At 30.9% G+C, this 25,039-nt stretch overlaps 2 protein-coding genes and 1 long non-coding RNA gene across 5 annotated transcripts; 2 read left to right on the top strand and 1 right to left on the bottom strand.

The window, feature by feature from the left end:
* The first annotated feature begins 1,745 nt into the window (after positions 1-1,745).
* Positions 1,746-6,324, top strand: LOC139903018 (uncharacterized). Its single transcript, XM_071885773.1, has 9 exons — positions 1,746-1,925; positions 2,006-2,209; positions 2,274-2,366; positions 2,523-2,615; positions 2,703-2,798; positions 3,093-3,428; positions 3,517-3,721; positions 3,848-3,864; positions 6,088-6,324. The coding sequence occupies exons 1-9, from the start codon at positions 1,746-1,748 to the stop codon at positions 6,322-6,324; spliced, it is 1,461 nt and encodes a 486-aa protein (XP_071741874.1).
* A 1,181-nt stretch (positions 6,325-7,505) lies between these two features.
* Positions 7,506-11,275, top strand: LOC139873042 (uncharacterized). Of its 2 annotated transcripts, none has more exons than XR_011767253.1 (4): positions 7,506-7,632; positions 7,713-7,785; positions 8,559-8,895; positions 11,101-11,275. It is a non-coding gene; the product is annotated as an uncharacterized lncRNA (long non-coding RNA). The 2 variants fall into 2 exon arrangements; XR_011767250.1 differs by having other exon boundaries at positions 7,528-7,632; positions 7,716-7,785.
* An 11,082-nt stretch (positions 11,276-22,357) lies between these two features.
* Positions 22,358-24,356, bottom strand: LOC139873027 (uncharacterized). 2 transcript variants are annotated; one of them, XM_071860958.1, is made up of 4 exons: positions 24,207-24,356; positions 23,477-23,562; positions 22,703-22,810; positions 22,358-22,612 (listed from the first exon to the last, which is right to left on the bottom strand). In XM_071860958.1, exons 1-4 carry the CDS (start codon positions 24,351-24,353, stop codon positions 22,390-22,392), a joined length of 564 nt encoding a protein of 187 aa, XP_071717059.1. In that variant the 5' UTR covers positions 24,354-24,356; the 3' UTR covers positions 22,358-22,389. The 2 variants fall into 2 exon arrangements, with proteins under 2 accessions (XP_071717059.1, XP_071717068.1); XM_071860967.1 differs by having other exon boundaries at positions 22,358-22,606.
* Positions 24,357-25,039: the final 683 nt, after the last annotated feature.

The raw sequence follows: 25,039 nt of genomic DNA, 5'->3' as shown, positions 1-25,039 counted from the left end.
TAAATTTTTTTTGATTGTTTATAAATCTGTTGCTGACCGTATGATAAATGTTTTTGTTAGATTAAACGAAATTTTGTTTATTGATTTTTACTATTTTCTCATTTTAAGATAATTATTTTCGATTGTTCATAATTCTGTTGATTATAACTATATTGCAAATCTATTTCTTCGTTAAATTGACTCTATAAAACTTTATCTAGATAATATGCTTAATCATGTTATAGTAATATGATTATAACTGTATGTGCTGCAAATAGATTTGTTGTTTTAGGGTTGAATATAGTTTTACATTTTTGTTCATAGTTGTGATTATTAGATATATGCCATAGTACTTATATTTAAAATATTCTGCTGTAAATCAATAACATGTTAAGATATGTTTGTTTTAGAATGTTGTTTTAAGTGATGTTCCAATCTAATTGAATAAATTTTTGTTTTTATAATTGCTGATTATTGTTCTATAATTCGTTCTAGATTTTTACAATGGAAAAGAACATCAATCAAAGTCCTACACATTCTTAACGTGACAATGAGTATGAACAAATTAGACAAAAGAGGATGGCAGAGAACAATCAAAGATTGTAATAGTTAAAATTAACAAAACTCGCAACTCAACTCGAAACTACGGCAGTTAGTAGTAGATTAAAAAAAGGAAAGAAACGCAATTGGACACTACCGATTATGATGAAGAGTATACGCCTGATTTGTCTGAAGGGAATGATGACCAAGCTAATGTAGAGGTTGATACAAGAGCTAAAGCATCTAAGAAGGTATTGATTATCATTTTTTATCATATGATATTTTTTACCAATGCTTTTTAATGACATTTAACTCTATACAGAAAAAAGCTAAAGTATACATTCCACCCACCTACATAACGAGACAATCAAATCTAAACACAAGAGTACATGCTGATCATAATAACTCCCAACGGTTATCTTCTAAATCCCAAATGAGCAAGGGACAAACCACTGCTATATCGAGGGCAACAAAGTGTGGCATTAAAGATTCTGAGCAAGGCCCCAAAAAAATCATTAACAAGTTGATAAGTTACCAACAAACGAGAATAAATCGAGTGGAACAGTCACAAAGGGTGAGTTAATATTAACTATTTATATGTTTCCCAAAAATTTTATAAAAATAAACATTTGTTTATATCACTTGATTAAATTGAGTACCTTCACTCGTAACCTTTATGTATGTACAGATAATAATGCACTATCCTTAAATGTATAAAGTGATGGTGTAGAAGACATGGCGCGTACTTATCACCTCTATGATGATGATGATGTTAGGCCTGAAAAAATTAGAGACGATGAAGGTGATCAGAATGGACGGAATGACAAAGATAGAACTGCTCATTATGACGATTTTGTGGTTTATGATATTCAAAATCCAGAAACAGAAACAGGTTTATTTGATATACTGGCTTGAAGTTTTTTATGCGTAGTATTATGTATTATAACTTTCATTAGCACCTTTTTTGATACACAAATGACTATTATTCCAATACAGAAGTAATCATTAATGATGAGCTTATCAGAGATGAGACGGAACCTACACAAACTACAGGTGACTCATGTTTTGTTTTTTATATGTTTTATTTAACAAAATTTGTTGGTTATACTATATATTAATTGTATACACATATTCTAAATCATGTTCACTTTTTCAGATGAAGTGCTTCCCAGAAGAAAGAAGAAAGAGAGGACCTACAAGTATGCCCGATGTTTGGAATAAAAAACATGGCTGTCGAATTACGTACTGTAGCTGTTAATCAACTCGGTCAACCTATTTGTGCCAACACTAGTAAGCTCACCCATTTCTTGGGAACCCTTGCACGTAGTTGCAAGCATTGTCCAATTCATTTAACATGGACTAAAGTTTCTAAAGATCAAAAGCAAGAGTTGCTTAAACAAATAAGAGTATGTAATAATATTAATTCGTATGTTAATGACAAAATCTATTTTGGTTATCTCAACTAATTAATATATTTTGTATCCAGTCAAAGTTTGTTATTCCAGCCCATGCTGATACGTGGATGCTAAGATCAATTGCTAGAAAAGTGAAAAATTGGAGAGCAAGATTAAAGAAGAAATACCGGGATTCAACTAAATCATTTAGGAAGCAAGTCAAATCAAGGCCACCTGAACCTGAAAGATATATATGGAAGACTATGGTTACTAATTGGAATGCTGAAACGTTTCAAGTATGAGCAAATATTCACATTAATTGCTTTCGTAATACGATATTTAAAATTCCCATTTCGGGAGAAATGTGAGAAAAACAAAGCAAATCGGGCCAAAAAGAAGATGGTGCAGGTCACCAGTAAAAAGAGTTATGCACGTATACGTGAAGAGCTCAAGGTAATTTTAGGTGACAATTATTTCTATATAAAGTATAAGGATATCCATTGTTAGTAATTATGGTTACTAATTGGAATGCTGAAACGGTTCAGGTATGAGCAAAAATTCACATTAGTTGCTTTCATAATACGATATTTAAAATTCCCATTTCGGGAGAAATGTGCGAAAAACAAAGCAAATCGGGCCAAAAAGAAGTTGGTGCAGGTCACCGGTAAAAAGAGTTATGCACGTATACGTGAAGAGCTCAAGGTAATTTTGGGTGACAATTATTTCTATATAAAGTATAAGGTTATCCATTGTTAGTAATTACTTATTTATTTTTATTTTTTTAAACAGGCTCAAGGGGGTAAATCTCCAACTCGAATGGCTATATTTCGAGAATGTTTTTCCAAAGGAGGCGCTACTAAGTGTGAAGCAGCTAAAACCGCAATTGTAAGTATTATTTTTAAGTTCAGATTGCATTATAGAAGTGATTGATATATATGTATGAGTGGTTGTGTGCAACTGTAATTATCAACTGTTTGTAGGGATCTATTCTGTATATTACATATAATTAGTACGTCATGGCCATTATCAACTACAATTAAAAACTGTATTGTAAAATCACGTCTCATACTATATATTACAGTTAATTACATCATGGCCATTATCACACTGCTCAGAATTGTTTGTAGGGATCTATCTTATTATGTATATCAAACATTTCTTCTGTTTCATTTAATGCAGAAAAACATGGATGACCTAACTAAAGATCTTCCCGAAGGAACAGTAGATGAGACTGAACCGGATGATGTTTTTTCTAAAGTTGTGGGCAATAATAAATATGTCGCAGCCGACATGTATGGATTAGGTGGGAAAAAAGCTGATCTGTGGGGTAAAATACCCAGTCGTAATGCTGTTCTTATAGAGAACATTAAACTAAAGTCTGACAATGAAGTACTTGTGAAAGAAAATACAAATCTAAAAGTTGCGTTGTTAGATAAGAATGGTTCAATTGTTGAAGATAACACAGGATCACAGGGCTTCATTATAGTCAATGTACCTCCACGTCCACGTCTTAAGGTAATTTTATATTTAAAACTTCAATGTGCTTGATGTATTTTTTTTTTTTTTTTACATTCATAAATGCTTGTTGATAACGGAACTCTAGGTCGGAGATGAAGTTTTTCTCCACAACATTGTTATCTACGAGAAGGTAGCAAAAGCATGGTTGAGGAGCATGGATCCAACAACGGTAGTTGGCGGTATAGAGATTGGAGAGGATTGGTGTAGCGTAGAAGCTCATGGGATCATTAAAAGGGGTTCATTATTGGTCAGGCCATTTGATCTGTTTATGAGAGTTGAAGATGCTGGAGGCGTGTGTGTCGCGTGGCCTTCCACATATTTATAGGTATTCCTACCACAAATTTGTGATAATATATTTATTAATTGTTATAATATGCAACTTTATGCTTATAAATATATGTTTGGTTTATTTGTAGGTGGTACCGTTGGATTGGTAAATATACTTGCTGATCCAAGACGTTTGGCATTGCTTTTCATTATTTTTAATTTCGTTTTCAAATGCTACTTGATTTCTTTTTATGCTTGGATTATTTAAGAATATTTTATGTCTGGTGATTTTCATGTTTATGAGAATATTTTTGGGAATTATAATCACGTTTTATTTCATATTTAATTTTTAGTACAAATTATTAATAGTGTGTCCATAATCATGTTCAAAAAACCCGAAACCGTAAAAACCGACCGAAATCCAAATACGAAACCGGATTCGAATACCCGATCCGGACCCGAATAAGTTAACCGGACCTGAATGTCTGATTTGAATCCGCTTACCCGAACTGGGTTCGAATTTTTGCACCGGATCCGAATACCCGAATCAGAACAGAATCCGAACCGGAATCGAATATCTGAATATCAATCTGAAACCAATCGAAAACTACTATAACTTAATAGGACACACTATTATTATGTCATAAAAAACTTGATATAATATCATTATATTAGGACCCTTTTTCATGGCACTAAAGTAACATATTATTATATATAAGGACCCATTTCTTGATTTTAAAGTTTAATAATATTATTTATGTTAGGACCTTTTTTAGTGGTACTAACCTTGAAAATCATTATATTATGACCCTTTTATGTGGTACTAAAGTAACATATCTTTATATATTAGGACCAATTTTGTGGTTTTAAGGTTTTTGAGATATTTATATTAGGGCTTTTTTAGTGGTACTAATTTTAAAAATCCTTATATTGAGACCTTTTGTGTGGTACTAAAGTATCATATCATTATATATTAGGACTCATTTTGTGTTTTTAAGGTGTGAAATTTTTTTATTAGGACATTTTTAGTGGTACTGACCTTAATAATAATTATATTAGGACCCTTTATGTGGTACTAAAGTATCATATCTTTATATATTAGGACCTATTTTATGGTTTTAAGGTTTCAAATATTTATATTAGGACTTCTTTTAGTGGTACTATCCTTAAAAATAAATGTATTAGGACCCTTTATGTGGTACTAAAGTAACATTTGTGCATATTAGGACTTTTTCTCTTGGTACCCAAACTAGTATATCGTTAGATTAGGACTTTGTTTATTGGTACTAATGTACTATTTTTTTACAATAGGACCATTTTTTTGGTCCTTACGAATTATAAATTTTTATTAGGACACTTTTTTTGGTCCAGAGGCCTATACTTGTTTGATACCGATTCTGTAAATAATGTGAGTATGTCTTATAATGTGAATTTTTGCTATGAGTCTACTCAACTTTGGCATGCTAGGTGACACGTCCTAAAATATACATGCTAGGAGTCAATATTATGAACTTTTGATGCTTTATTACGTTAAACTTGATTATAAGATCATATGCGAGAAGTTGGTGCAAAGTGAGCTAAATATTAAAGAAATTCTGAAGAAATTTGGAAAATTTGCGCGTTGTCACAGTTTTGGCCATATCTAGATCATCTGGACTCCATTGAGGACGATCCACCTGTCTAGACGACCACGAGACAGATATCTACACTAAAATAAAATAGCCACCAGCTTTGGAGTTTGATAGCTTCCGGATTTGTTGTTTGATAGCCGCCGATTATGGCTATAAAAGCTGGCAGCTGTGTACAAAAAATTAGAAAAACTAGAAAACTTTTGATAATCTGATTAATCTCTCTAATCTTAATGCAAATTAGTTAAATAAAAAGACCAAAATCATTAGAAGTGATAATGGAACTAAATTTGTCAACAACAAAATGGACGTTTTTGTGAAAAATAAAGGAATTATTTATCAAACTTCTTGTACTCACTCTCCACAACAGAATGAAGTAGTTAAAAGGAAACAGACACTTGCTTAATGTTGCAAAAGCTCTCATGTTTCAAGGGGTAATACCTCTCAATATGTAGAGTGAGTGTGTTTTAACGTCTTGCTACTTGATCAACATGACTTCGTCACCTGTTCTCTCTAGAAAGATCCCTTATGAGTATATTTTTAAAAAAGAACATAGTCTCTCCCACTTGAGGTGTTTTGGTTGTCTTGTTATGCTTCTATTTTAATACCAAATGATGAATTTAGTAGTAGAGCTTAAAAATGTGTTCTTATTGGTTTTTCAAATGTGAATTAGGTTAAAAGTTATTTAGTCTTGAGAATAAAGTTTTTTATTTAGTAGATATGTTAAGTTTTATGAATCTGCTTTTCCTTTCAAAATGAAGTCCGTTTCTAAATCTTTTGAAAGTGATGAGTTAAATCATACAAATTTCTTTAATAATTTGTTTTGGAACAACTTGCACACTCAAAGTCCTAATGATGAAGAGAGGGTGGGAAGGAGAGAATATTGTGATGGTGATGGTAGTAGTGATAATGATCATGTAAATGATCATAGTCCTATAGCAACACTTGTGGATTCCACAACTTCTCCCGAGGGAAATAATGAATTAAATCAAACTTAAATAATTCTAATCAAAATACATACATCTGATCAATCTGACACTATAAGGAGGTCATCCAAATTATGTTTCCTTCCCAGAAGGTTTAATGATTATGTTCTTGAGGGCAAGTGAAGTACGGTGTTGAGAGAGTTGTTAATCATAATTATCTATCTCCTAATAGAAAACACTTTGGTGTAAATGCCATAAATTTAGAAATGGAAGCCTTAAAGAGAAATAACACTTTGGTTATTACTGACTTACCTCCTAATAGAAAACCCATTCGGTATAAATGGATTTATAAAATTAAATATGAATCTGATGGGAAAATTGAAAGTTATAAAGCTAGGTTAGTTTTCAAGGGTTATAGTCAAATGAGGGAATTGATTATCAAGAAACCTTCTCTCGTATTGTAAAGCATGTTACTGTTAATTGCATTGTCACTATGGTTGTTCAAAATAGTTGGCCTTTATATCAATTAGATATCAATAATGCTTTTCTTTATGGTGACTTAAGTGAAGAAGTTACATGTGCTTATCTGAAGGTTATTTCAGTAATAATGATAATAAGGTCTTCAAGCTGACTAAGTCCTTATATGGACTAAAGCAGGTTCTTAGGTAATGGAATACCAAGTTAAATTCTACTTTAATTGAGCATGTTTTTTTAACAAAGTATATGTGATTATTCATTGTATGTTAAAACTGATAATGATGTTTTATTGCTCTTTTAGTTTATGTTGATGATATTGTGATTAGTGGAAAGAATGTGAAATAAATTGAAAATTTTTAACTGTTTCTAAAAACCAAGTTTCAAATAAAAGTTCATGGAAAACTGAAATACTTTTTGAGTATTGAAGTGCTTGATAACAATTATAGAATATGTATGAATCAAAGTAAGTACTATTTAGAGTTAATAATTATGGAATTCTTGGTTGTGAACCTATCTACACTTCTACACTATCTACATCTACATCTACATCTACATCTACATCTACACTATACATTATAAGAAAAACTTAATTGAGATATCATTTTAAAGAACTCTTAATCTAAACTATTAGATCACACTAATGACAATCACTACCCTTACCTCCAAACCATTGATCTAATTATAACTCAATAAGTCTTTCTTAACCAAGATTATACCCTTAATACCCCTAAAAAAAATAACGCGGACCTAAACTCCTTCTATTCGGATCCTCGGTTCAAACACACTCATTAGGGCTGTATCTCAAGCAATTTTTTATATGTTGATTCCAACTTTCAATATCAAAGACGGAATCGACGATTTTGAACAACAATTTTTATATGTTTACTAATCTGATTACGGCAGGTACAATTTTGAACAATTACGGCAGGTACAATTTTGAACAACAATTTTGATACGTTTACTAATACTAATCTGAATTACAGCAGGTACTTTTAATATCAAAGACGGAATTGGCGAATCATGGATTGATAGCCTTTTTTCATCATCCAATTGAAGGTACTTTTCGGAGTAACTACTCAGTGTTATTTAATTTTCAGTTGTTTTTTATTGGACATTTAGGGTTCCTGTTTCATTTTTTTTCAACTATCGTTTTAGGGTTGCTGTTTCTTTTTTCCATTTTACATTTTTAACTGGTATACTGTACGTGTACGTGTCTATTATTGTTGAATAATTAACTTAAGTTGAATAGATTGATATGCCATTTAGTGACTGCTGTTATGATCACTTAATATGGTTTTGTTAATATTTGTGCTCTTTTTTATGTCTTAGTATTTGTTTTGGTTTTGTATTATGATGTCACTCATTGTCTGCTTTTGAATGTTAAAGATGCTATTTTTAGTTTTGTTTATACTATTTTTGCTGCTTTGTTTGCGGTGGATTCATTGAATGTTAACGACAATATATTGAAAATAGTTAATGGGATGCAAGTGTGAATAATTTTCGATTTCATTTTTTTTCTATGTTAATTCTTTACAGCAAGTACTTTGGACTACAATAAACATCAACTCTCATGATATTAATACTGATAAAACAACTGCAAATGCATAGATTAAGTGAAAAGAATTAAAAACAAACATGAATGAAAGGTTACTGCAAAAGGTTATTTTTTCTTATTTTTTTATATTTGTTTATATATAGTGTTATGTTTTTTGTATGCTCGCATGGGTTGTTTTTGTTGTTGTTATAGTTCTATTATTATTGTTTGCTTATTTATAATTTTTCTTAATTTGGTGTTATTGGGATCTCGGTGATTGTGACCGCGTTTGCAGCCACTGTTCGGCAATTTTCTGGTTCGATGAACGGATTAAGGCTTATTCTGGTGATCCTCGATTGCGTTATCCAAAGTGTTGAGAAGACGGGCGGGTCAGTGTACCCATTGAGAATGAAGTGCCAGTAGTGTTTAAGGATATGTTACAGGATATCCGGATTCTACTGTGAAGACACCACAAAATGGCAGCAAACGATTTCCAATTCTGTATCACTACGATTCGGATTAATAACCGAATTCGAAAGCATTCCCCTCGATGATTTCCGACGTAACTACTTCTAGTTCAACTCATATGAGTACATAAGTAACCAGCTTCAAAACAACGCCTTTCCCGACAGGTATTTAACTAACTCATATCATCATTCGATTAACGAGTAAGCCAGAAGTTAATACCAACATATAGTTGGAAAAAGTCAACTTTTTCACTTTTCTTTGAAGAGCTTAAAGCCTTAAACAGATCTTTTATAGATTAAAATATTAAATGTTAATGATGATGATGTATTTAAATTGTAGATTTTAAGCTGGTTAAGCAATCGGGTTTACATATAAGTATATAAGGTTGACTTTGGTCAAAGTTGTTAAGCAATTGTTTAAAGGTGCTAACTCTAAGCTTAAAAAGATGCAATTATCAAGAAATTGTTGAAGATAAACTCCCTAGACGAGTTTTCTTAGAGGGATGCAGAGTTTAAATCGAAGTATGTTAGCATAGTACACCAATGTGATTAGCATAGTACACCATGCTAACTTTAAGTATGTTAGCAGAGTTTAAATCGAAGTATGTTACATATAAGTATGTTAGCAGAGTTCAAAATTTTTTTTTTTGAAAATTTTTTTTACATATTTTTTTACGAAATGTTTTTAATATATATATATATATATATATATATATATATATATATATATATATATATATATATATATATATATATATATATATATATTTTAAAATTTAGCATGTTAAATCCAATCACATGTGATTGAAAAAAGAAATTTCAAATTTTTTTTTTCAAAAAAAATTTCAACAAGAAACAGACTTTAATTCGGTGATTTGATTAAGTTTATTAGCGTTTCGTGATCATATCTTTAAAATTTCAGACTTTAATTCAGTGATTTGATCAAGTTTTGATCAAAAACTTGATGTTTAAAGGTTTTAGCACAAATTTACTGAAAAATTCGTCATTTTACTAAATAAATTTTTTCCAATCACATGCGATTGGATTTGACATACAGAATCACATCTAATTGGGTTTTACAATCACATGTGATTTGCATGAATAATCACTTGTGATTGAAAAAATTGAAAAAAATAAAAAAAAATTCGAAAATTTTTTTCGAAAAAAAATTTTATTTGAAATTTTTTTTTTTTAATTTTTTTCAATCACATGTAATTATCGCACCATATGTCACACTCTGATTGGTCCCTTGAATCTCAACTTAAAAGTTGGTTTCATTTGAATATTTCTCTAATGGTCTATTATTAAAAACTCATACTACAACTAAATATTCGACATGGAGTTATCAATTTTCTTTTTTATTGACCGTTTGAACTTTAGTTAAATTCAATCTTTTATAATACTTAATTTATATCTACAATTTTGTTCAACTTCATTCTTTGCCTCGATTTATTTCTTATACACATTTTTTGTCGATTTCATTGATGTACTCATAAATAATATATTATATTTGTGATTTTTATTATCGAAAACCTCAAATTTTGCTGGTCCTAAGCTAGTTGTTATTCCAATAGAATCTAATACTTGTAGTTGCTAGTATTCCAAGTGATAAGAACCCATTGTTGCATAATATTACATAACACCGAAAGCTTGTTGGCAGACTTATCTATTTAACTCTTAATAGACCAGATTTATCTTTTTCTATTCATGTGTCAAGTTAGTATATGCATGCTCCATTACAATCTCAGATCGATGCTATTTTTAGAGTTTTGTGATACCTTAAGGGTGCACCATGTAAAGGTTTTCAGTTTATCAAAAATGGTTATACTGTTCATGCTTAGTGTGATACTGACTAGGGTAAATGTAAGGTTAATAGAAGTCTGTCACGGGTTACTTGGTTTAATTTTGTGGTCCACTTGTTTCTTATAAAAGTAAAAACAAGCTACTATATCCAGATCCTCAGCCGAGGCTGAATATAGGGCTATGACATCCCGTGAAACTCATTTGGTTGAAAAATCTTTTAAAAGATATTAACATTAAAGTTATTTTGTGATAACTCTTCTACTATGAAAATAGCAGCAAATCCTGTCATTCATGAAAGGACAAAACATTTTGACATTGATGTTCATTTAATTATACAAAAGTTGTTGTTGGTATAATTAAACTTTTAAAGTTGGTTCATATAATCAACTTGCTGATCTAAAGGCTTAAGTGTTAGTCAACATAACTTGCTGATTAAAGTGCTAGGTATCTTTGACTTGTTTAAATATAAGTTTAAGGGGGAATGTTGAAAATAACGGTTATATCACACGTATTTTAAAATTCTATCTATGGTTTTCTTATTTGTGGTGTTTTCAATGCTATTTTCAGGTATTATCAAGTAGAAGGGCTGCAATGTATATTCTGGAACTAGAAGGTCTATCTTGTTGTTTAAGAGTTCAAAGGGTAACTGGGTGGACATATGTTTGAAGTCTTGGAAAGAGTAAAGATGTCTAAACGCTATTGTACAAAATTTTCATAATAGATTTTTAATAATGAAACGATTGCCAACACAACTTTATTACACTTGATACAATTACAATTTATTAGCATTTAATACAATTTGCATAATATTAATGAATCATCCAAAATTGTTATAAATGAGATGAAAATAAAAAGAAAACGAAAATAAAAATGACCAGATATTATAAAAATTAATTGTAGATGATGACATTAGATGACATAATCATTATGTCATCATGTTTACTAATGACGTGTTCATATTCATTTTAAGATTAAGATGTATAAATAAATACATTACATATTCGATTTATTACATAACTTTTAGTAAATTAATTGACGTATTATACTGAAAATATAAATTAACTCATTTATTTTTTGAGTCAACAGCAAGCGTCGATTTATTGGCGTCTTGACTGTCATTTAGAGCCTAAATGTAAGACCCTGATTTTCTAACAGGTCAGAACGGCATTCCAGGTAGAATGAACGGCGTTCCTAGAGCTAGAACGGCATTCCAGATTAAAGAACGACGTTGTGTCAAGAGAAATTGCAAAATCTTAACAGAATGGGTTTAGAGGCTGTTTAGGGAACGACGTTCTTATTTATGGAATGACGTTCCATTTGTTCACAGGAACGACGTTCCTGAAATTGAAGAACGGCATTCCTGGTGCCTGACGAGTTTTATTATTTTGTAAAATTGATGAGGGCATTTGGGTCTTTTCACATGGGGTCATATTTATACCCGCAAACCAGATATTATCTTCATTTTTCACCAATCAAACCCTTCTTAGAGAGAGAAAGGGTTTTCTAGTGAGAGGAAGTTCCAATGGTGATGAAGATGGTGATTCTTGCCCAAATTGGAGTGGATCTTGGTTCTTCTTGATGTATCTAGCTACTACCTCGGTTTTGAAGTTGAGGTAAACCCTAGATCTGACTTTATATACATTGATTTTGATTTGGGGTTAGGGTTTGTGTTTGTATTGGGTTATAAACCCCATTCCTCATGAAATTGGGGGTTTTAGTGTGTGATTTGGGTATGTAAACCCTAACGAAGTGGGTTTAAGTTTAGATGATGAAAATGGTTATATTTTTCATGATTTTGGGTGTCAATCACTAGTTTGGAAGTGTTCATGGGTTTGATGTTCATAATAACATGTTGCTAGTTAAATTTGGGTGTTGAAATGGTTTTGGTGTCAAAACTAGGTTTTGATACTAGTTTTTGTGAATTAAGTATGTAAGTACTTGAATTGAGGTTTTAAATGGTATATTGGTGCATAATCACTAGTTAATGGTGATTATGGGTCGTGTTTGGCATAAGTCAAAAGAGGTCAAGTGCGATATGAGTCAATATTGCACATGTTGTAGTTTTGGTGTAAATGACGTTGTGAAATGATCACTACCTTAGTAGTAATCTAGTGTCGAGACCTAGGTTGGTCAATTTGGTGTCACGTATAATTTGGGTTAAATTGTATTTTGTTGTGTGGGTTTGAATTACCACCTGAATTGGTAAGCGGATTGTGTCCATTAGGTGTTAAATGGGCGGATTTTGACGAGCAAGGTGTGATCCCTCGGCTAAGGGATGATTGTGTCGGATTCCCTTTAGAGAATGTATATTTATGTGAATAATGTGCCTATGTCTGATATAGGTAACTACACGCTCGGATGTGTGGACGGAAATCATATTACACGACGTGTGCGGGCATTCCAAGGAGAGTGGAATAATTATACGTGTATTTATTGTGTGGGACGCGATGTGGGTTTAAAGTTCGGGCGTTCGATACCACATCGAGTTGACATGTGATATGAGTTTAAAGTCCGGGCGTTCGATACCATATCATCATGTGTGCGTGGGCGTGAAGTGTGGGTTTAAAGTTCGGGCATTCGATACCGCATTTTACGTGATGGGTGGGTTTAAAGTTCAGGCGTTTGATACCACCCAGGGGTTAGTGATACAAGGCGTATGTACACTAATGGTTGTTGGGACCACCGATGGTCATTCGCGAGTACCATTCCCTTGTGCTTATGGTTAACCATGGTTGTGTGATTTTTGTATTAGCATATTAAAATTGTGAGCTATATGCTATTGGCGATGCTAGCTTATTGTGAATTGTGGATTTTTAGTTTATGCATTGTGATTGCATGGTTATTGAATTGCTAGCTCGTATGCGGTATTTGTGAAAGTGTTTGCAAGTAAGTAGATTATATATGTATATGTATAATTGTTGCATTCACTAAGCGTAAGCTTACCCCTCGTTGTTGTTACCTTTTTATAGGTACCGTATGATCTGGCGGAGGACTCTAGTTGCTAGACTAGATGCTTTAGAGTTGCTTGAGCTTATGATGGGGTAGCTTTTGGATATTCGGATGATGAATGGGGACTTGGTAAATCCCCGAGATTATGCTCTTGGTATCTGGTTGGGTTATTGAGTCTTAACCCGGTTTGTACTGTAAATGGGTCGTAATTACCCACTTGTTGTATAACGGGTCGAAAGGTGTCGAATTGAACGTTTTGGACTTGGTCATATGTTAAACATGTGTTTCTTTGTATATTGGACACATTAAAATTAGTGTTAAACGAATCGTGCGTGTTAATGTATTTAACTCTGTTTATAAAAAAAATTGTTATCGTTTTCGAATAACCGGATTTGGGGTGTTACACTAAATTGAATTCCAAGCATGATTAAAACCAATGGAAATTTGATTCTACCATTTTCATGACATCTCAATTTTATTTTGCAATTTTAAAAAAAAACTTTCCTACTTATTAGCCGGAGCACTCGGAAGCAATCTATTTATCCGTCGAATAGAGAGAGGGATGACTTTCTCTACTTTTGAGGGTGTTTCACTCTGGGTGGAGAAATGACTTGTTTTTATTCTCGGAGGATAAGAGAATGATTATCTACATCTCACCTTCCCCATACACCACTCATGTGGTATTGGGTTTTGTTGTTATTTATTGTTGTATTCGTTGGTGTATCTAAAAACATTGTACTCGTAATGTGAATCATCCAAACTTATAATAGAAAGAGATGGAAAGAAAAAGAATAACAAAATAAAAATAAAAATGGCTAGATATTGAAATATAAAAAAAAACTAATTGTGGACGATGACATCATGATGATATCATAATGATGTCATCAAAATGCCATCATCATGATGTCATCATGTTTACAAATAATCCCATGTTTAGAAATAGTATATACGGGAATATAAATTGTGAACGAACGTATGATTGATTCAAAATAATAATTAATTTATATTTTATATAGATACAAAAAGAATTTTTAATAATGTTAAATGTAATAAAATTTTTCCAATAAATAACCTTTGTAAACAAAATTCATATAAAGCTTGTATTATAACAATCTTTTATTTAGTTGAATACGAAGTTTATTGTTAAAAAGTTGTAACAAAAACTAGTTTATTTTGTTATTTTTAATTAATAGTAGTAATAATATTATTAAATTATGTCATTTAATTACTTGATTAATTATGTCATTTCGGTTAACATTTTCAAAACTCGTTACATCTATAACTAAATCTAGGGTTTCAAACACGTGTTTCATTCGCGTTGATATATTGTTCGTTGTTCTGAATATTCATCTTTAAATAAGCTTAATCGGTCTCTAATGGCGATGAATCAAATTTTTTTTGTAACTGTATTGGTGGTATTATTAGGCATTGTTTCTTCACTTATTGATGCTCAATTTGATTTACCTGCTCCTGATTATAGTAGCGATGGTAATCATCCTTTTTTTGGTTTACATTATTTATTTATTATGTATGTTTTTATATGATATTTATTAATTGATGGAGTTTATACGAAATGATATTTATTAGGGGCGAATTATGCAACTGTGAGAGATAAACGCGTAGGTGGTTAAGTCCTCTTTGGTTGATCTCGTACTAATGTTCAAAAAAAATATTGTTGTTATATATATGCATGACTTTAGCTGAGTATTAGATTTTTATGGAATTTGATCTTAATTACATCAATATTCTTTATTATATAAAGTATAAGACTATATATACAGTTGTATTATGTTTAATAAATTTCGATTTAGCTATGCTGTTATAGTTTTATTTTTAATTCATACTATTTGTACTATCATTTTGTAGGGATTTTTTTATTTTTGATTTATTTTTCATTTGTGTCACTTTTTTGTTATTATTAGAAAGGCGATGTTAAGCTAAATATAGTAAAATAAAAATTTAATACAAGAACATGCGAACACAACCTTTTATTGAACTGTAGGCGAAACTAGAACTAATTTGTGGGGCTCACCTATTCGGAAGTGGTCATTGCTCGCCTAGTCGGGAGGGCTCGCTCTGGCCATGTGTTGGAGGGCACCATTGGCACGAGCTTGTCCTTGTTCCTCCTCTTAGGCTTGTGATGTGTTTTCGTTATGACCTTTGTGGTTTTCAAGCATATATCAGGACAAAGAATATGTATAATCGTGTAGTACATTTAGCTCTATGATTAGTACATTGTAATAATTAGCTAATATAACGTGTCTCAATATTTGAGGGAGGGTGTGATGGCTAGGAGTGATTATGTCTTCAGTCTGTGCTGTTGATGTGACGGTTTATCCTAGTAGGTGAGTGGTCTAATACGTCAATAGAGGATTATCGAATATATTATAATGGCCATATTCATTATCAAATAAATAGTCCTTTGAACCTAAATGATTCGACTATATGTAAGAAATGCTAACATTTAAATTGACTATCCATTTATAGTTTCAATAGAATGTATATGAATAATTATTTGAATTTATTCATTGTTAATTGAATAATTGCAGGGACATATATTGATCATGGCATCACTTATACATTGATGATTTCCGTGTTACTTGTGACCTTTTTTATCTACAAAAATTAATCATGGTGAAAGTAATTAAGAAGATATTATTGAAGAATCAAGTGATGCAAGCACTTATGTACCACCCATGATTATTTGTTTTTATGTATTATTAAGATATTTTATTTTATGCAGTGTGTAATAAATTATGTATTTTGTAATATGTGGTGTGAGATAAGATGACATCTTTTCCTCCCCATAAAGGAGGTGTCATTTTCATTATAAATAATCCTGAGTTTAAGAAATAATAACATGTAGTGTTCTCTTTAATATTCACTTTATGTCTTCTTTCTTTTTGTTAATTTCTTATAGTCTTATAATTTTATATTTTAGCATCTGTTAAATTGTTCGTATAGGGCTTATATAGACCAACCATAACTCCCCCATCACTATATCTTATATTTTGGCAAGAGAAATCGAATCATCATGACTGCAAGTCACCTACCAAGATATGCTTCGCTTTTCTCATTGTAAACTATAGTAACTTAATTTCTTCATCAGTGTCTTGGAATAAACCAATATAGGCATGTATTACACTAAATTATTACAATAATAATAATAGTAAACACTTCAATACCAAACAACATCGCCAATCCCTTTTTTTACTAAACTAACGACACGACGTTAAGTCTTTGGAGGGGAGGCTGCAAGCGATACGGGCGGAGCATCAAGTGAAATGTCCCGTTCATATTGATTATAAACGTTCCATATTAATTGATTTCGTCGCGAGGTTTTGACCTCTATATGAGACGTTTTTCAAAGACTGCATTCATTTTTAAAACAACCATAACCTTTATTTTATCTATAAAGGTTTAAAAAGCATTACGTAGATTATCAAATAATGATAATCTAAAATATACCGTTTACACACGACCATTACATAATGCTTAACAATAAGAATATATTACATCAAAAATAAGTTTCTTAAATGCAGTTTTTACATAATATCATACAAGCATGTACTCCAAATCTTGTCCTTATTTTAGTATGCAACAGCGGAAGCTCTTAATAATCACCTGAGAATAAACATGCTTAAAACGTCAATAAAAATGTTGGTGAGTTATAGGTTTAACCTATATATTATCAAATCATAATAATAGACCACAAGATTTCATATTTCAATATACATCACCTACATAGAGATAAAAATCATTCATATGGTGAACACCTGGTAACCGACATTAACAAGATGCATATAAGAATATCCCCTATCATTCCGGGAAATCCTTCGGACATGATAAAAACGAATTCGAAGTACTAAAGCATCCGGTACTTTGGATGGGGTTTGTTAGGCCCAATAGATCTATCTTTAGGATTCGCGTCAATTAGTAGATCGGTTTACTAATTCTTAGGTTACCAAGTAAAAGGGGCATATTCGGCTTCGATCATTCACCCATATAATGTACTTTCAATTACTTGTGTCTATTTCTTAAAACATTTATAAAACTGCATGTATTCTCATCCCAAAATATTAGATTTTAAAAGTGGAACTATAACTCACTTTCACAGATTTTTACTTCGTCGGGAAGTAAGACTTGGCCACTGGTCGATTCACGAACCTATAACAAATATGTACATATATCAAAGTATGTTCAAAATATATTTACAACATTTTTAATACGTTTTACTGTTTTAAGTTTATTAAGTCAGCTGTCCTCATTAGTATATATTATTTGTCCACAATTAGATGTACAGAAATAAATCAATATATATTATCTTGAATCAATCCACGACTCAGTGTATACACGTCTCAGGCTAGATCACTCAAAGTATATATATTTTTGGAATCAACCTCAACCCTGTATAGCTAACTCCAACATTACTGCATATAGAGTGTCTATGGTTGTTCCAAATAATATATATACATGGGTCGATATGATATGTCAAAACATTTACATACGTGTCTATGGTATCCCAAGATTACATAATATATCAGAATACATGTATAATACAATATAAGTTAGCTAGGATATGATTTGTATAGAATTGTTACAATATTTTCCGTAGCTACAACAATCAAAAACTATCCAATCTTGGTTTACCCATAACTTCTTCGTTTTAAATCCGTTTTGAGTGAATCAAATTGCTATGGTTTCATATTGAACTCTATTTTATGAATCTAAACAGAAAAAGTATAGGTTTATTGTCAGAAATATAAGTTACAAGTCATTTTTGTAAAGGTAGTCATTTCAGTCGAAAAAATGACGTCTAGATGACCATTTTAGAAAACATACTTTCACTTTGAGTTTAACCATGATTTTTGGATATAGTTTCATGTTCATAAGAAAAATAATTTTTCCAGAAGAACAACTTTTAAATCAAAGTTTAACATAGTTTTTAATTAACTAACCCAAAACAGCCCGCGGTGTTACTACGACGGCGTATATCCGGTTTTACGGTGTTTTTCGTGTTTTCAGGTTTTAAATCATTAATTTAGCATATCATATAGATATAGAACATGTGTTTAGTTGATTTTAAAAGTCAAGTTAGAAGGATTAACTTTTGTTTGCGAACAAATTTAGAATTAACTAAACTATGTTCTAGTGATTTCAAGTTTAAACCTTCGAATATGGTAGTTTTATATATATGAATTGAATGATGTTATGAACATCATTACTACCTCAGGTTTTGTGGATAAACCTACTGAAAATGATAAAAATAGATCTAGCTTCAAAGGATCCTTGGATGGCTTGAAAGTTCTTGAAGTAGAATCATGACACGAAAACAAGTTCAAGTAAGATTTTCACTCGAAATAAGATTGTTATAGTTATAGAAATTGAATCAAAGTTTGAATATGAGTATTACCTTGTATTAGAAAGATATCTTACTGTAAATAAGAAAGATTTCTTGAGGTTGGATGATCACTTTACAAGATTGGAAGTAAGCTAGCAAACTTGGAAGTATTCTTGATTTTATGAAACTAGAACTTATAGAATTTATGAAGAACACTTAGAACTTGAAGATGGAACTTGAGAGAGATCAATTATAAGAAGAAAATTGAAGAATGAAAGTGTTTGTAGGTGTTTTTGGTCGTTGGTATATGGATTAAATATAAAGGATGTGTAATTTTGTTTACATGTAAATAATTCATGAATATTACTCATATTTTTGTAATTTTATGAGATATTTCATGCTAGTTGCCAAATGATGATTTCCACATGTGTTAGGTGACTCACATGGGCTGCTAAGAGCTAATCATTGGAGTGTATATACCAATAGTACATACATCTAAAAGCTGTGTATTGTACGAGTACAAATATGGGTGCATACGAGTAGAATTGTTGATGAAACTGAACGAGGATGTAATTCTAAGAATTTTTATTAAGTAGAAGTATTTTGATAAGTGTATTGAAGTTTTTCAAAAGTGTATGAATACATATTAAAACACTACATGTAAATACATTTTAACTGAGTCGTTAAGTCATCGTTAGTCGTTACATGTATATGTTGTTTTGAAACCTTTAGGTTAACGGTCTTGTTAAATGTTATTAACCCATTGTTTATTATATCTAAAGAGATGTTAAATTGTTACATTATCATGATATTATGATATATAATATATCTTAGTATGATATATATACAGTTAAATGTCGTTACAACGATAATCGTTACATATATGTCTCGTTTCTAAATCATTAAGTTAGTAGTCTTATTTTTACATATGTAGTTCATTGTTAATACACTTAATGATATATTTACTTATCATTTAACATAATTAACCAAGTGTATCAATATCTTAATATGATTCATATGTACTTAGTAAGACGTTGTTATAACGATAATAGTTATATATATCGTTTTCGAGTTTCTTAATTTAATAGTCTGATTTTTATGTATATAACTCATTGTTAAAATACCTAATGAGATACTTACTTATCATAAAATCATGTTAACTATATATATAACCATATATATGTCATCATATAGTTTTTACAAGTTTTAACGTTCGTGAATCACCGGTCAACTTGGGTGGTCAAATGTCTATATGAAACCTATTTCAATTAATCAAGTCTTAACAAGTTTGATTGCTTAACATGTTAGAAACACTTAATCATGTAAATAACAATTTCATTTAATATATATATATATATATATATATATATATATATATATATATATATATATATATATATATATATATAAACATGGAAAAGTTCGGGTCACTACATCAAGCGCTCATAGTGCAGGCTGTCATCCACGGGCACCGGAGAGACTAGACGAGTCTGTCGCCTTTTTTTTTTATTTTTAGAAGGTTTAAATGCCATTCTTTACATAAGTAATAATACCACACGGCTAACAGAACATTGTGCTCAATTTACGAAAACAACAGATTAACATATTTTCCAGATAAATATATATAATTCAAACTAACAACACACGAATCACCAAGGCTGCAACCTATATGTTTCCAAGTCAAGATTTGATTAAAATTTTCCAATTGTATGAATCAAAGAACAACAGATAACAAATATTTATTATTACATATTTACAATAAAAAGACATGCTTTCAAATGACCATGGATGCAAGTAATATGTTGCCATGCCAAAGAACGACTCAATTTACATGAAATTATCAAGACTTTTTTTATTTCAGAAATGATGCAAATACACGTGTAGATGTACAAATGAATCCATGACCACTAGCGAAAACAATTCCTAACGATAACAATAAACATCAAAAAATTCGAAAACACTTACAGTGAGTTATCGAATTCCTATGGGGATGGCTACAAACCTTTAAAATAGCAATATCCAGAAGAAAATGTATCGAAGTCCCACTCTGAAAACTCCAACGATTCACGATAACGATATCCCAAATTCGCCCCCAAATTTTTTACCTATAATAGAAAAATTCTAAACCGATAATGAAAACCGAATGGTTACCGATAAATAAAAACCCATCTTTCATAATATCGAATGAACAAACACTTACGTGTTTTTGCTTCCCAATCGACTCCAAGTCCACAAATGGCCTTATACTGATAACAAAAAGCCCTAATCGAATAAACAAACAGTTAGGATTAAATACAAATCCAGTAGTCGTACCTTGTGGTGTTGACTTTGATGGCAGGACCGAAACAGATACAGGGTCAGGTGACCTAGTTGACATTTCTAAGTCCTGAATCGGATACAGTGTTTTGCAACATATGTTTCGACGTTAATTTTGAGTAAAAACGCGAAGATCGGACAAAACCGCACCTTTAACAACATTGTCTAATCGCACTAATCAAAATTTCAGGAAAAAATTTTCAATAACGGGTAGGTAATGTAACAACCCGACTTTTTACGTTAAATACTTAATGACCGTTACTTGAATTCTATGATAAAGGATGACCAAACATCGACGTATCCTCTTTTCAGTTTACTCCAAATCCACAAATGTTCAAACTTTAAAGCGAGGTTGTTTTTTATGCAATTGGTGGAGTAGAAAAGAAAGGATACAAGTGTAATATGGTTATAAGAGGTCACGTGTACCCCTAGTAAAGTAATTAAAAAAAATAAACCCAAAGATGATCCAAATTACAATAATTTTAGAACTCTATACTACAAAATGACATCCTCAACCCCTTTTTAAACCCCAAAGTTGATCAAAATTACAATAAAGTCAAAATGCTATTGTACAAATAATCTGACGACACAATTTTATTAGCATTTATCAAAGATAAAATTTATTAGCATTTAATACAATTTTCATAATTTTAATGAATCATCCAAAATTATAATAGGAGATGAAAATAAAATAAAAAAACTAAAATAAAAATGGCTAAATATTAAAAAAACTAATTGTAAATGATGACATTAGATTACATAATCATTATGTCATCATGTTTACTAATCCCATGTTCTTATCCATTTTAAGATTAAAATATATAATTAAATACATATTTGATTTGTCACATAACGTTTAGTAAATTAATTGATTTATTATAATGAAAATATAAATTAACTTATATATTCTTTAGTGTATCTAAAAACATTGTACTCATAATGTGAATCATCCAAAATTGTAATAGAAAGAGATGAAAAGAAAAAGAAAAACATAACAAAAAATAAAAATGGCTAGATATTAAAATATATAAAAAAATTAGTTATGGATGATAACTAGTGCAGAGACCCGTGGAATCACGGGGTTTTACAGATTTTTTTTTTTAATGATATGTTATATAATCAACATGTATAAAATAACATAATTCATCAAGTTCTACGAAACGAATGGCTTCAAAAATAAGAAACGAAATAACAGATTCATAACATATGGCTTCAAAATTATCCAGTTATATATGCACAATTTTCTTTGATCACTTCCTTGTAAACACATTCTTTACTATACTACATACACTCATATCATTATCAGATATAAGTACATTTAATCGCTTATAATTTTTACTCACAAAATAATATTGTAACCAATAGTGACCATGATTCAAGACGGAATGAGGGTAAAACCATGGCTGACTTCGTTGAGAACATTGAAGACAATGAGATCGTTGTGAAAATATAGACACCAATAGACTTCTGCATCTTTTAGTTTCTTAACATCATCACCATTGACATAATCACAACAAAATAATATACTCCATAGTTAGGAAAAGACCTTGAGTGAAAATATACCTTTTCAAGCTGGAAGTGGCACGCAATCCCTTTGACAAAGTCAGCTTGGTGTCTCCAAATTCCGAATACTCAAACTTCTTCAATACACGCCATGGCTCTTGTGATGTTCTATGTGCAATTGAAATCCAATATAAGATAGTTAGATATAACTACATGAATTACATCTCAATTTTCAAAAGTATAGGTTTTGATCTAACAACAAATGATTCATGTGGTCCTGTTGCTATAAGGTATGAACTTAAAAATCCATTAATGTTTTACCAGTCACTCATTTCTAAAGAATAAGTTTCAAAATTACATAGCTAAATAGCATAAATGAAAACACCTTTAGTTAAGCATGGAGATTCGTATGTATCTTAATGTATGAACGCTATACCTTTTGTATCTAGAACTATAAGACCCGTGGTGTAGCTACTCAAAAAACATAATTGCAGATAACAACATGCTTTGACTCTATTACCCTAAAATTTTCACATAACTTTCATCAGAAATTTAGCTACATACATATAAATATGTAATATGGCAACACTATTTCTTCACAGTTGTTATACTTTTCAAAAAGAATGAGAGTAAGTACTAAAATCTGACAATGAGAAAATTCTAATTCTAATCCATTATATTTGGCACAATTATCCCCCTCAAAAAGCACAACATAAATTAACTAATTGAATCTCATGAAATCTAAAAAAAAAAAAAAAAATCTTAGTAGAAACTCTGTAACCCAAGTAACTAATGTACAGAAATAACTATTACTATTAGAGTTTATGATGTTACCTTGTGACAACAGCTCCGCAAACAGCATGACCCACTGCAGTCGACTTGATACGCCCGCAATCAGTAAGCAAAGGCTTTGTGCTATCCTAAATCGTATCAAGAAACAGTAAATGGTCCAGATTGATCCTCACATACACAATATGCATATCACTAAAAAACAATCACACATACAAAATATGCAAAATTGATCCATTTACATATAAACAAAGAGGATTAAGCAAATATTCGTGAACTCAATGTTTTCAACAATAACTCCAGCGAATAAACCATTCAAATAAAGCATTTTATGCTTCAATGTTGTCATCATTCTTATTTTTTCAAACACACATACTCTTCAAGTTCATGACTAAATCAAGTTCATGACACACATACTCTTCAAGTTCATGACTTAAACACATACTCTTATTTTTTCAGTTCCACTAAATCATGACTAAATTCAGATTGAGAGCATAAATCGTACATAATCGATCATTTCTATATAAATAATTAACAATATACAATTTAATACCTGACCTTGGCCTTATCTTTTTTAAATTTTTTACATTTAGGACAGATTTTATTCAATATTTGTGCCACTTTAGGTAAGAGATACGGATGAAGTATAGTGAAAGGGAATTTAATTAACCCTATGTGACCTGCATTACGACAAGTTAAAGATAGAACTATAAAATCATCGAGAACACAGTGTAAATTTAAAAAAAATAGAGAAATAATTACGACAAGATCAAACCTCTGGTGCCGGAAAGAGTGACGGGTGGTGGAAGCTGGTGACGGTGGCGAGCGATTGCCGCTTACAAACCCTAGAAAAACCTAAGGTGACGGGGAAGCGTGACCGGCAGTGGAATGTGGCGGCGGCGGCGATGGATTGCAGCGGCATCTGGCTGTGTTAATGGGGTAGAATAATTATTGAAGAAGATTGTTGAAAATGGGGAAGATGAATATTTTTGAACTTGAATTCTAAGCGTGCAAAAAATTTCTAGGGAAGAGAAGAAAATAACAGTGATTTCTGGTATGGGTTAGGGTTTCTATGAAGAAGGTTAGAAGGTAATAGGCGTGCATTTTATGTCAGAGAAATGATTCGGTAATTGGAGGAGGAAATATGCGTGCTTTAATTTATCACAATCTAATTTTCCTTTTGTTTAATAAATTAATTTAAATCCGTATTATTTAATTTATTTAATATATTATTAATTATTAATTAATTCAAATTAAATTATGTGGATGATGTCATCTAGTGTTGCTATAAATGTGACAGCTGTCCCAACATATTTTTTAAGATATAGTTTTAATTAAGATGTGATGTCACCTCAATGCCATTTTCATAGAATTTAATAGACATCATCATGATATCATCATGTTTACAATTTATCCCATGTTCACAAATAGCATATATGAAAATATAAGACAGACAACGAATAGCATATATGAAAATATATGATAGACAACGAATGTATGATGAATACAAAATAATACCTAATTTATATTTTATAGAGATACAGATAGAATTTTTAATAATGATTAACTATAAAAAAAAAAAATTCCTAACAAATAATCTTTAAAAAC

Source organism: Rutidosis leptorrhynchoides, chromosome 1 (genome assembly GCF_046630445.1).
Source record: "Rutidosis leptorrhynchoides isolate AG116_Rl617_1_P2 chromosome 1, CSIRO_AGI_Rlap_v1, whole genome shotgun sequence".
In the NCBI taxonomy this organism is placed as follows: domain Eukaryota; kingdom Viridiplantae; phylum Streptophyta; class Magnoliopsida; order Asterales; family Asteraceae; genus Rutidosis; species Rutidosis leptorrhynchoides.
This window is presented reverse-complemented; position numbering and strand designations above follow the sequence as displayed.